This window comes from Piliocolobus tephrosceles, chromosome 2, assembly GCF_002776525.5.
Source record: "Piliocolobus tephrosceles isolate RC106 chromosome 2, ASM277652v3, whole genome shotgun sequence".
Classification (NCBI taxonomy): domain Eukaryota; kingdom Metazoa; phylum Chordata; class Mammalia; order Primates; family Cercopithecidae; genus Piliocolobus; species Piliocolobus tephrosceles.
In genome coordinates this window covers 49,423,321-49,436,129 of record NC_045435.1, presented here as the reverse complement: position 1 = coordinate 49,436,129, position 12,809 = coordinate 49,423,321, and the positions used below count along the sequence as shown (strand labels likewise).

The window sequence follows — 12,809 nt, the reverse complement described above, 5'->3', positions numbered from 1 at the left end:
AATGCATACTCATCTGCACTTTCAAAACCCGACTTGAGTGCCTCTTGTCGGCCTCAGCCCCAAGAGCACCCCTTTTGGTGCCATCTACCTGGGCTGAGATGCCTGGCAGCATCCCATGTGACATGTGCTGCTGGCTTCAACTCAAAAACTACTCGTTTCTCAGCAATACCATCGTGTGTGCTACCACCAAACAGGAGATCTTGCTCTCTGCAGTAGGTTCCAGTCCAGACCCTGAGGAGTAAGATGGTGGTCCCGGAAACCAGTTCAAATTTCTCACTGGCATACAGAGTGCTGAAGAAAGGCTATGTATAGGCCCCCTGATTCTGACTGTGAAATCTCATCATCAGCTCCAAGCCCCCCACGGAGCTGCAGTGGGCAGGGAGCTGGGAGGGACACATTCCCAAGTCAGCTATCTCAGTCAGCCATTCAGGTATCCCACGAAAATTCATTAACTCACTGTATTCCTTCCTATTGCTAAATATGTTGGTTTCAGAAGCCACAGAGTGAATTTTCCAAGGATTAAAACAGGACGCGAAGTTCAAAGATGTCTCAGTCCTGACACCGTGGAAGCAGCATTAGGGACTTGGGCACGCACACCATTCGAGGGCCTGACAACCCTGAAGACAGGTAAAGCGAGTAACTTAAAGTCAGCTTCAGTAAACCTTACTGCTGAAACAGCTAAGTGCCCAAGTAAATCATTGTAATTTTTCCAACTTTCAATTTCAAAAAATTTTAAAGCTACCCAAAGAGTTGAATGAGAACAAGAACATCCCATTCTCTTTACCTTGATTCACCTATCATAGCATTTTTGTCAGTTTGTTTTAGCTACATGCATACACATTTTCTTGCTACGATTTTTGAAAGTATTAGTAAGTGGGAGACATCTTATTTCACCCATAAATACTTAAGAACAGGCATATTCTCCTTCAGAGCCACAATACCATTATCACACTCAACAAAGTTAAAGTTGACATACTGTCATTATCTAACGTCCAGTTCACATTCCAGCTTCCCCAACTGAACTGTCTCTTTTTGGTGGCAGGGAGGGTTGGGGGAGGACTTGATTAATTCAGGATCATATGCTTCTCAGTGAAGTCGTCATGTCTCTTCAATCTCCTTTCATCTAAAGGCATTTTTTCTCTTTCGTGACACTGATGTTTTTAAATAATGCAGACCAATGAGCTGTCCCTACAAATTTTGGTGGCCTAATCATTTCCTTATGATTAGATCTGAGTTAAATTAAATCTTTTTGGCAAGAATACTACCCAGGTGATACTGTGCGCTCCCACCGCACTGCACCGCACCGGAAGGACCTGACACCAGCCCATCCCATTGCTGGGGAAGCTGAGCCTGCGGTACACACAGACCGCTCCGTTAGAAACAAGTAAGCTCCTCCCTTTTGTAGTAATAGTTAGGGGGTGTGAATCCTGTCACTGCCACTCAATCACATACTCATTTTTTTGTTTGGGTTTTGTTTTTCTATTATTTTTATTTCCCATACTCATTTATTACGTACCTTTTATTTGCAATTTGACAGTGCAGAGCTAAGCTGGATTAAACACAGGGTCCCCAGTTACAATTCAGCACAAGTCCAATTGGGGACACATTTTCATACAAAAGACATTAAAAGAAAAATAGACAATACAATCAGGAGTAGCTTATGCTTTGCCTGGAATAAAGCAGGTGCTTAGCAAATATTTGTTGAATAAGGGACCTGTATGGTTCAGGCAAATAAAAGCTATTAGGCCAAACTGCATCCTTTCTGTTCTTCCTTCTCACATCACCTCACCCCTGGGGCTGAAAGAAAGTCTTCCAACATGGCCACCCTGCCTCCCACCATGAGAGATCGGGGTCCCGGATTGATTGGATTGCTGGAGTAAAGGCTCAAATGCCTCAACCTTATCAGCCCATCTCACCCTATCTCTCCAGCCTTACCCATCTCTCTCTTCTCTCCCCCTCCCCTCAGACTCCACTGCTCCTACCGTCTGCACACGCAGGGGATGCCTCCCACCTCCCCTCCCGCCTGCCTGGAACAGTCCTTCACTTTCAGGTCTGGTCTAGAGTGCAAGTCCCACCTCTTCAAGCTCTTCCTCAGCAATAAGTGTTCCTTGATCTTCAGTGTCTGAAAATATTTACAAGCATCCTGCATCATGGCTCTTAATCCTATCGCTTAACTGCGATACTGTTTACAAACATTTTCACAAGGCTGGAAGCCTTCAGGCCACTTCCTAGACCCAGCTCATTCCCTAGGGCCTCCTTTCCTTCCCTAGAGCAGGCTCCAGGGATAAGCCCTGTCCTTGTCCTTTGCTATGTTCTTTCATAAAAGCTCCCACCCATGCTGTCTTATTGAGACAGTCCTCATCCCAAAATGATAGTGAAGTGGGACTTGTGTCCCTGCCACATCACCCCAGAAACGGACACACGGACGTGGAACCCTTATTTAAAAGGCTCATTGTTGAATCCAGTCCCGTCTAAAGAATGTATACAATTTAGGACTGGCAGAAAAAAATCAGAGGATGTGGTTCATTCACAGGCATTGTTGTGCCTGGGATGTTTGTAGGACTACTTCAGGAAATAAGGAAACACACAGATGTTTGAGATCTGGTCTTTGCCTCAAGGAATTTTAGTTCTAGTGGGAGTGATAACTTATGGAGATAAGGAACTGTAAGGACTGAACATTATAAATGCCAAAATAAATCAGATGCTCTTGAAATAAGTGAATTGCATGGTATATTAGTCATATCTCAATAAAGCTGCTACCAATCGAATATTGAGGACCCCCAAAGAGCTTCTGGTTATGTAGGTTAATCTACCAACGTTTATCATAGTAGGAATTAAAATGGGGAAAGTTTAAAAATATTAATTAATTTGAAATAAAAAATAAAGAGATGCACTTTTTATTTAAAAAAAAAAGAGCGATGCCACATACATTTTATATGAGGACGACAAGAATTCTAACTCTAATAGGAGTGGGATTTGAAAAACGGGCAGGATTTGAACACTTGGAAATGATGGGTATGAGCATTCCAGGCAGGTACAAGAGTATGAGGCAAGGCAGAGAGCAGGAATGATGCCATCTTTGTGTGAGAGCAATGGTACTAGATCAATGGGTTTGTTTCTTTAGACTTAAGGCTGGATACAGAGAGGTGGGTCAGATAATAAAGGGCTCTGAACACAGGTGAATGGCTGAGACCTGACGAGTCGGGTCACTGACAGGGAACCACTATGAGCATTGACACAGCTGCAGGGAGGCTTCCGTGAGGGGTGCTCTAACACACCGTGCCAGATGGGTGCACACACCTGAGCTAGGAAACAGGGCAGGGACGCAAGCGTTAGGTGAGGAAGCTTCAACAATGTTCCTGTCAGTGTGGATGGAGAAGAGGCAGGTTGAAGACACATTTTAAGGGAAGATCAGAGAGCTGGTATTCCAGCTAGTATTAATACATTCACCTGATCTTTCCAAAACAAGCCTCAGCTTCTTCCTGATAACTCTCTCAGTGTTGATCCTTCCTTGATATAAATTGAGAAACTACGAGATGAACAAGCCAGGAAGCTACACTTGTTCCCTAGCTTATCAATATGTAACAGGGAAAAGAAAGAGTGAGTTAGTGCTAGAACTCCATATTTTAAGTTCCACAGGTTGATCTAACAAAGTCTAATTAACCGCTCATATTTACATTTTAATCACTGTCAGGTGACGTTTTTATAGCCTAGTAAGATTCCATTTTTATTCTTGGAGAAAACTGTCAGTATACACTCATTCTCTTTAAACAATTTAGATGTCTACTGTTTGATGGCAGGGGTTGTGCTAAGAGCTTCCATTTATCCATGATTAATCAACATTTAACAGACATTTTCTAAAATCTGAGTTGTGAAGAACATCAAACAAGTCAAATAATAATGCATACAAAAGGAAAAATCTGAATACTGATTTTTAAAAACTGACTCCAAAGAAATCTACCTATATTAAAATAAACCAATTCTAAAAAAAATCATCATCCTTCATTAAATTGGCGTCAGGCTAATATACAGATATGTTGGGTTGTTCACAGTATACAGTATATTGTGGAGTGCTTTTACAGATAAATTTTACTCAATAATTATAGTTTATGTAAGCTATTATTTAAAAATGTCTGTATTATCCAATAAAAAACTAAGAGGCTATTAGAACTGAAGTCTGTAAGTATGTGACTAGCTTGAGAAAGTATTAAAATATTTATTAGAGAGTTACTGTAGAGTCAAACAGCTAATTTCATACATGAGTAAGTAATTAAATACCAAAATGTATTTATTTCTTAAGAAAAATGGCTTAATAATGGTGTTCGGTATAACCAAAGACTAGGTAAACCTGTGAGCTGCTTTTTAAAGGGCGATTGCAGACTTATTCCACAGATTTTAATGTTAATTGGAAATTGTAAGATCCTTATGCAAAAATTATACGCTATCAAGGACTTTTTGTTTCCGTACCAAGCTCCAAGAAAAGAGACTATTAAATAATAAAGCAAAAAAGTCATACAATTTAACCTGAAAACAAATATTCCATTAGCATGTAAAATTTAAAGTGTTTCCTAAATGAAATCATCCCCACGATGCCGAGAAGTTTTCTACTCGAGTGTGAAGGTGAAGGTTTCCCCAAATTAATTAACCTAAACTATTGGGGGATGGGGATGTTGCTTACTTTTTATTTCTATTTCTTTCTGTCCTCCCGACCTCTCTCTCTTTTTACGTTTACATTACCCAGTGAGCAAATTTTATCAATGAGAAGCCAGGAAGGGCTGACTCCCTTTGGTATATTTACTTAAGATATAAAGGCCAATCAACCATTGTGCTCAGAAAAGTTGTGGCCGTTTCTGAGCCTACTTCAGATCTCTCCTTAGCTCCAAGTGACTTATTATGAAGCCAAAGAAAGAGGAAAACTGAGCTGATCAAAGGGCAGGCTGTCATTAAGTGAAAATGATGGAAGATGAAAGGCTTGCCCTGCACTTCAAAGGTACAGCTGAGCTCGGGTGAGCTGACAGCAAGCGTTCAGGGATCAGAGAGGCAGGCTGTGGCTTAATGGACTAGATGACATTCCTAGAGCCATTCATCTTTATACAAATCACGAAAAATAGAAACATAATGACAAACATGCATTTAAATGCTTTCCTACTGGATATAAGGAAGAGTGGGTAACCCAAAAATATAAAGTGACATACATCACATCTACACTTGCAGAATATAAAATAATGAGGTCCAAGAACTGTCGAAGAAGCTGGCATCTCTAAGCAGTGCAGAAGTACATGTTAACAGTTTTTCCTTATGCCCTAGGGTGTGTCATGCAATGAAGTTTAACTTTGAGAGACCATGGATGCAGCAGTCTCACTTCCCTGGTGGGCTAACGCAGAACACTTGGTGTGCTGACGTGGAAGTGCAGTCAAATTTGCTTAAGACTTAAGACTCCGGGGTTAAAGCTGGTCTAGAGCCACCATAGGGCTGGGGAAGGAAGGTCAGAAAAATCAGGCCAATTGATGATTACACAATATTCCCCTTATTCTACCCCCATTCACCCCTGCACAGTGCCCTCCCACCCACACACAGAACCTCAGCAGACAGAGGACCCTTTGGGCAGCAAAGATGTTACATTGTAAGGGGCCTCAAGTCATTAACTGGAATCTCCTTTCTTTTCTTTTTCCTCTGTAGGAACCAACATGCCTCTAATCTTCTAAGACTCCCTAGAATGACTTTAACACATGCAACAATCTTATCTACACTTCTGGTCATACTGGAGACTTTTCAGGGAATTGACTGGGTTTTTCCTCCCTATAGTTTATTGTTAGTGACAGCAGCACCTGCAAAGAGGAGAGACAGAGAAGAGACAGTGCCACTCCCCACCCCCCTGCAAATTAGTAATCAGGATGTTGGGTAACACTGAGTAGAGATGCTCTAGAAACTTTGTATATGTGAATTCATTTCATACTCCTATTTACCTGTGAAGTAGGCACTATCATTAGTTTCATTTTCAGAAGGAAATGGTCACCAAAAGTAGCTCAGTAACTTGCCCAAGGTCACAGCTAGAAATAGGAAAGACTGGATTTACACCCGAAGGTCTGGCTCCAGGGACCACGTCTCCAACTCCTATACCACTCGGAGGGGTTTCACAGAGCAGATGGTGAAGGCTCAGCAGGTGTGTACCAGTGAACAAAATCCTAAAGGGTCGGCACAGCCTGAGGGGGCGACAGCACAGCACCCCTGAGCCAGCAGGGTGAGGGCAAGGGAGAAGGAGCAGCAAGAGGTGCTGGGGGGCAGGGTGAGCCTCGGTCATCCAAAGGCATTAGCACCCCAGGGCCTCTCAAGTAAACATTTGATCATACGTAAAGCCTTTGCTTGCACCTCTTCCAATCAGACCTGCCACCACCAAAACTCTCCTCCTCTATGGAAATTCCAGAGCTACCTTTTCTACTGAGCCACGCTAAATAAAGAGCTGGGACTTATTTCGCGGACTATTTGGCAACAATGACAACATTCAAGCTGGACAGCCACAAATTCACAACTCCCCTTCGCCATGCCTGTCCTGGGCCCTTGCTGACCACCTCCACCTGGAATTCCATCCTCTCCTTCCATCTCACCCCCAGGACCCGACTGTCCCATCCTGTGTGCACACATCATCCTCTGTAAAGATCATCTGAATGTACACATAGGATGTCAGTTTGCTTCTTGTAAGATAGCTAGTACTGATTATAAAGAAACCAACAATTCCAGATTGTCAGCTCCTCAAGAAGGGCCCTGAGTGGGGTGTCCAGGGAGCAGCAGTGAATGCCCCTTACCACCAGACACAAAGTCTGGCACTCAGGTGTTCTCTGAATGACTGACAGGTACCATTAGTAAGGGCTAATACTTTCCACGATATTTTAATGTAAGCAAATGCACACACACACAAAGAACTCTGCAAATAATGGAATGAATGGAGCAACAATATTCTCCACATTAAGTCTCCAACTTTTATAATAGCTTTATTGACATATAATTCACATGCCATATAATTCACCCATTAAAGTGTCTGACTCAATGTGTCTATAATTGGGGTTGTGCAACAATCACCATGATCTAATTTTAGGACATTTCTTCACCCCCAAAAGAAACCCATACCCATTAGCAGTCACTCCTCATATTCTCCTCTCTCCAATGCCTAGCAGCCACTAACCTACTTTCTGTCTCTATAGACTTGCCGATTCTAGACATCTCATATAAACTCAATCATATAATGACTTGGTGTCTTTTGTGTCTGGTTCTTTCACTCATAATGTTTTAAAAGTTCACCCATGTTGTAACATGTGTCAGTACTATATTTCTTTATATTGCCAAGTAATATTTCATTGTATGGATAGACCACATTTTATCCATTCATCAGTTGATAGGCATTTGGATTGCTTCTACTTTTTAGCTATTATAAATAATACTTCTATGGACATTTGTGGACAGATTTTTACAGGGCTGTTTTCTATTATCCAGTATGTACCTAGGAGTAGAATTGATGGGTCAAATGGTAACTCTATGCTTAACATTTTGAGCAACTGCCAAACTGTTTCCAAAACAGCTACACCATTTTACATTCCCACCAGCAACACATGAGGCATTCCAATTTCTCCACATCCTCACCAACACTTGTTATTGTCTTTTTTATTTCAACCATCCGTAGTAGGCAGATCTCACTGAGGTTCTGATTTTCATTTTCCTAATGATTAATGACGCTCAGCATATTTTTCTGCAATTGTTGGCCATTTATCTTCTTTGGAGAATTGTCTATTCAAATCCTTTGCCCATTTTTAAATAGGATTATCTGCCTTTGTATTGCTGCGTTGTAAAAGTTCTACACATATTCTTAATACAGGTCCCTTCTCAGACACATGATTCATAAAAAATATTTTCCCATTCTGTGAGTTGTGTTTTCCTTCAAATCTATTATTATAGTTACCTACAGCCTTCAGAGATACCAACTAGAAAACTTTACAGAAACCTAACCTTTATCTTACCTCTTTAACAAAGTTTATGAATTTGATTACAAATGTTCTTCTAAATGCCATTATTTTCCCATCCTGTATCTTGACAGGTCAGCCTATGCTGAAGCCCCAGCCATTGCTAAATACCCACCACCTACAGCTGGGTAGCAAACTCCTGGGTAATAAGTAACAGTGATATTTACCACTGACATTCTGGCATTTCAGAAATTCAATCTGTCTTCCCAATGCCTTATTTTAATGGTTTTTACAAAAAAAAAAAAAAATCATACTATTGCTAGATGGCAGAACCTAACGTGTGTTTGGCCAACCTATTTTCTTTAAAGCCATGCTGACAATGATTGTTAAAACTGCTCCCATGCTAGAATGCCCCTCAATTGTTTAGGTCTCGACACAAGGTCAATGGGGACTAGAGTAATGAAGAAATAAAGCAAAACTGAAACATTTTAATTTGGGGTCTACAAGACTATATTAACTTCTAGCCAATTAAATGGATGAGTGGTTTGCAGCCACTGACATTTATATTTCATGATTAGTTCTCCAGGCCCCTTATTCTCCCTGTGCCATTAACTTTTAGGGTGTAGCTCTTTGTCAGTCTCACTTCAATCATGCTTTCGAAGGATTATAGAATTAGCAATTCCAGTTTTTATGGCACGAGCTCTGTCAAATCAGAGAGACAGATGTGAGCTCATGTAACCGAGAGGCTTCCATCTGCTGGACTGAGAACTGAAGCCTGGAAAGGCTCTTGTATTTCCTTTCTTACGCTTCCTTGGGCTGTTCCAGCTTGGAATTACCCATTTACTTACACACTTGGTATTTGAGCAAATATCTTAAATAGCTGAGGTATCAACCTTTCTTGTCAAAGGTGGATGGCTACTCACCATCCACCTTTTAGTTATGGATTCCTATGGTGGTGACAGAGGAGAAATGATGTCACCTCATACATATCCAAATCCTGGCGTCTGCAGGAACCCACACCGAATCAAGTCCCCTCACTAAGTGAACAGGTCATCCACTGGAATCACATCAAGGCTCTGTCGACTGGCTGGAAGGAACAGAAGGAAGAGCCTATTGAATAGAAGCAGCAAAGGATTTTATTTTCAGCAGAGTTAAAATTAGGTGTTGTATACTAAAGAGAAATTAGTCATCCTTTGGTATATATACTCAGGGGATTGGGTCCAGGAATCCCACCGACGCCAAAATCCACACATAACCAAGTCTCAAAGTCCACTCATAGGAGAAGCTGGCCCTCTATACACATGAGTTTCACATCCTGCAGTATTTTCTGTCTCCAAATGGTTGGAAAAAATCCTGAGTCGAAGTGGACCCTCAAAGTTCAGATGGAATTGTTCGAGGGTCAGCTGTATATTCTTTCTCTCAGGATTTTCTGCAAGTTGGGAATGCTGAAAATTTCTACAACTATCTAGGTGTAACTGTCTGCATGTGACAAATGTATTTCTGAAAATTAGATAGTAAATTAAGTCTGGTCATGATTTAAAGGCTCTACTGAGCTCCTATGTAAAGCAAAAGTGGTTATCAGTTTAATTTCACCAACCTGTGGAAATTTTTTTTTTTTTGAGTCAGGATCTGTCATCTAGGTTGGAGTGCAGTGGTGCCATCATGATTCATTGCAGCCTCAACCTCCCAGGCTCAAGTGATCCTCCCACCTCAGCCTCCCGAGTAGATGGGACTACAAGTGCCCTCCACCATGCTTGGTTAATTTTTTGTAGTTGTTGTAGAGATGGGGTTTCACCATGTTGCCCAGGATGGTCTCGAAGTCCTGGGCTCAAGTGATCCTCTCACCTCTGTCTCCCAAAGTGCTGGGATTACAGGCATGAGCCACGGCACCAGGGCAAATTTTCCTTATTGCTTTTCATCCAGCCACTCCTATTTCACTGTCTAGTACAATGCTTTCCAAAGTGAGTTCCTGGATGACCTATGTCAGAATCACCTAAGAGACTTACTTAAAATGCATATTCCTGGGCCGGGCTCCAGTCCTAACAGAAAGTTGTCCAGGAACCCCCAAGATATGTAATTTTAGCATGCCTCAAGGAGGTGTCTCTTCTCATGCCTCTTCCACTTTCACAACTGATCAATACCAAGATCAGCCAATACCACATCAGACATTTCTAAGGACATGTCAGCAGTGACGTGGCACAAGGGAGAACTGATGACGTATCTCAGTGCTCACAACCACTCAGGAAATGCTTGACGAATGAGTTTCAGAAAGCAAGATTTAGGCCGTCCTGGTTACCTCCTGCCAACACTAACACGTGAAACAGCTCAAGACCAGCTTTAGGAGGGCTCACCTCTATTTTCAAACAATGGCGTATTTCTCTAATTTTTTTTGTGATGTTTGCCTCTTTAGAGATCACGGACTTCATTAAGTCACCCTTCCATGCCTCAGTTTCCCCATATGGAAAATAGCTATACTATCTGCTGCCTTCTATTCCTATAAGGCATACAGTCCTATACTTCCTATTTGTCTTTTGCACAACAAAACAACTCGTTCCCCAAAAGCTTTGAATTAGGCCTGCAAAGATAGTCCTTAACTAGCAATCTATAAGTTTCTCAAAGTCTAGAAAAATGAAAGGGGCAAGGAAGGAAACAAAAAGAAACTTAGGCTTAACTGTACCAGCTAGTCTCAACTTGATCCAAAGGAACACTGCTAGCATTCTCTCAGCTAGCTTCTCATGATTACATTTAAAACCACCACAAAGCCACCATGATCACGCTCTGAGAGGCTGTCGCAGGTCAATAGAGGGATGGGGTAGGAATAGCTCAACATAACTGACAATGCTCTTTAGGGGATCTGAGGATCTGCCTTCTAAAACATCTCATTTCGCTTCATCAATATTTACAAAATATTTGCAAAAGAAGAAATAAGGCAATGAACATGTCCAGAAAGAATCACATGCTAACTTCTAAAGGTTTTTCTCTCCAAAAATTTAGCAGTGCCAGAGGCTTGTTCTTTTGTCCCAGATTGTTTTTCAAGGGCTACCTCATGACAGAATGGATCACTCATAATAACTACATGTTAGCATTTGTGTCACATAATTCATCTCTGGCAGTCCACTTCTTTTAAATCCTAAGAGTAGGCTTCCTAAATAGTATTGCTAGCATTTGGCATCTTATCTGACTCTGTGACAACAAAACTCTAGAACACATAGTTTATAATTCATTATGGTTTCAGCTGAGTGACATTTGGTTCTAAAGTCTTTGGAAGTACAAGTTTGAAAATGCCAAATTTTATCTATATCCCTATCTATAGCTCCATCTGAAATCAGAGAGATTACCAAACAGAAAATGTCACTCAGATTCTAAAAATAAACCATGCTACTGCTCCACACAGGTTACACCAGAGGGTTAGGACCATGACATTTTGCTGGGGTTCAAGTGCAAATCAACAAACAAAATGGCATGTTTTTCTCTTCCTTTTTCATAGCTTAAGATCAGTGAAGAAGGCATTGTAGTCTGTATAACTGCTCAAACCAACCGTTATCCAGGAGCTAGTACTGCTTCTTTAAAAACTTTTTTTTTGGTAAATAAAATGTGGTACAGTCATACAAGGAACTACTATTCAGCAATAAAAAGGAATGAAGTAACAAAAGACCAAATATTGTATTATTTCATTTATATGAAATGCCCAGAATAAGCAGATATATAGAGAGACAGAAAGTAGATCTGTGGCTGCCAGGGACCAGGAGGACGGGGGAATGGAGAGTGAAATGGGTCAAGGTTTCTTTTGGGAGTGATGAAAATGTTCTAAACTTCGATCATAGTGATAACTGTACAACTCTGTGAATATATTAAGTACCATTAAATTTTATACTTTAAATGAATGAATTACATGGTATATGAATTATATCTCAGCAAAGCTGTTAAAAATATTCACTTAAATAAAGAAACTATCATCTTTTAAAAGCTATAGCAGAAACAGAGCCAACATTGGAGAAAGTAAATATGGTGGTTTTTCATCTTTCCAAGAATCTCCACGAGCCCTGGGCATTGCAAAAATTAGTCAAGCAACTGTCACTACTGCAGTGGTAACCAAATACGGAAGCTGAATCAAATACGGAAAGGAAATTATTTTGAACTCAAAGACATAACCTTTCCAAAAAAATACACTGCACGCACACAAACAGACCACACAAAGTCAAAACAAAACAAGTACCTGTGTGAGTGGAAATGTATCCAAGTGCCACTCTTTTCTTCAAGTCTTTCATTCTCCTCTTGTTACTTCAAAGATAAGCTCTGGATGGGCAGGCACTAAGTTGTTTTGGTTTTTTCTCATGACACAAAAGATCTGGCAGAGCTGGAGATTTCATTACTTATAAAGGCAGTAATATTTGAAGGTACCATGAATATTCCCTGAACAGTGCTCTAAACACATCGTGGTGGCTAAGAGCTATGGTTATCCCACCTCTTCAATGAGAATGGGGCATTCATTCTACAGAAAGCCACTTACAGACAAAATGGGTATCACATCATCCATAAAATGAAGTTAAAGAACAGTTGGCTGAAACTTCCCAAACAGCCAGTTACTCCATGTGATATAAATGGGTTTGCAAAGCTGAACAAAGGAAGACAAAGACTAGGAAGGCAAAGCCAGTCTTCCTAGCATGATAACCAAAATCGTCTCAGCCTTTAAAGTAAGGGCTCTAGGATCTCAAATCACACGCACGATACAGAGAAGTGCTAATGGTAGAGGGGATGCACAAGAGATGGTAGATGTCTTGCCCTCAAGGAATTTGTACTTTAGATGGGGTGGCTGGGGCAGGGGGGCAGTGAAACTGGATTATTTATTTTTTGGCA

The 12,809-nt window shown here is 41.0% G+C and overlaps 1 protein-coding gene across 4 annotated transcripts in view; it reads right to left on the bottom strand.

The window, feature by feature from the left end:
• The window catches only part of VGLL4 (vestigial like family member 4), a 162,928-nt gene that overhangs the window by 56,122 nt on the left and 93,997 nt on the right, over window positions 1-12,809 (bottom strand). Inside the window, exon 1 of one of the 4 annotated variants that reach the window (XM_023218432.3) lies at window positions 12,169-12,496. The exons of the other annotated variants lie outside the window; for them this stretch is intronic. Coding sequence (XP_023074200.1) covers window positions 12,169-12,220 — 52 coding nt within the window. The 5' untranslated portion in view covers window positions 12,221-12,496. Of the gene's footprint in view, window positions 1-12,168; window positions 12,497-12,809 lie in introns of those variants that run through there. 4 annotated transcript variants of the gene reach the window in all.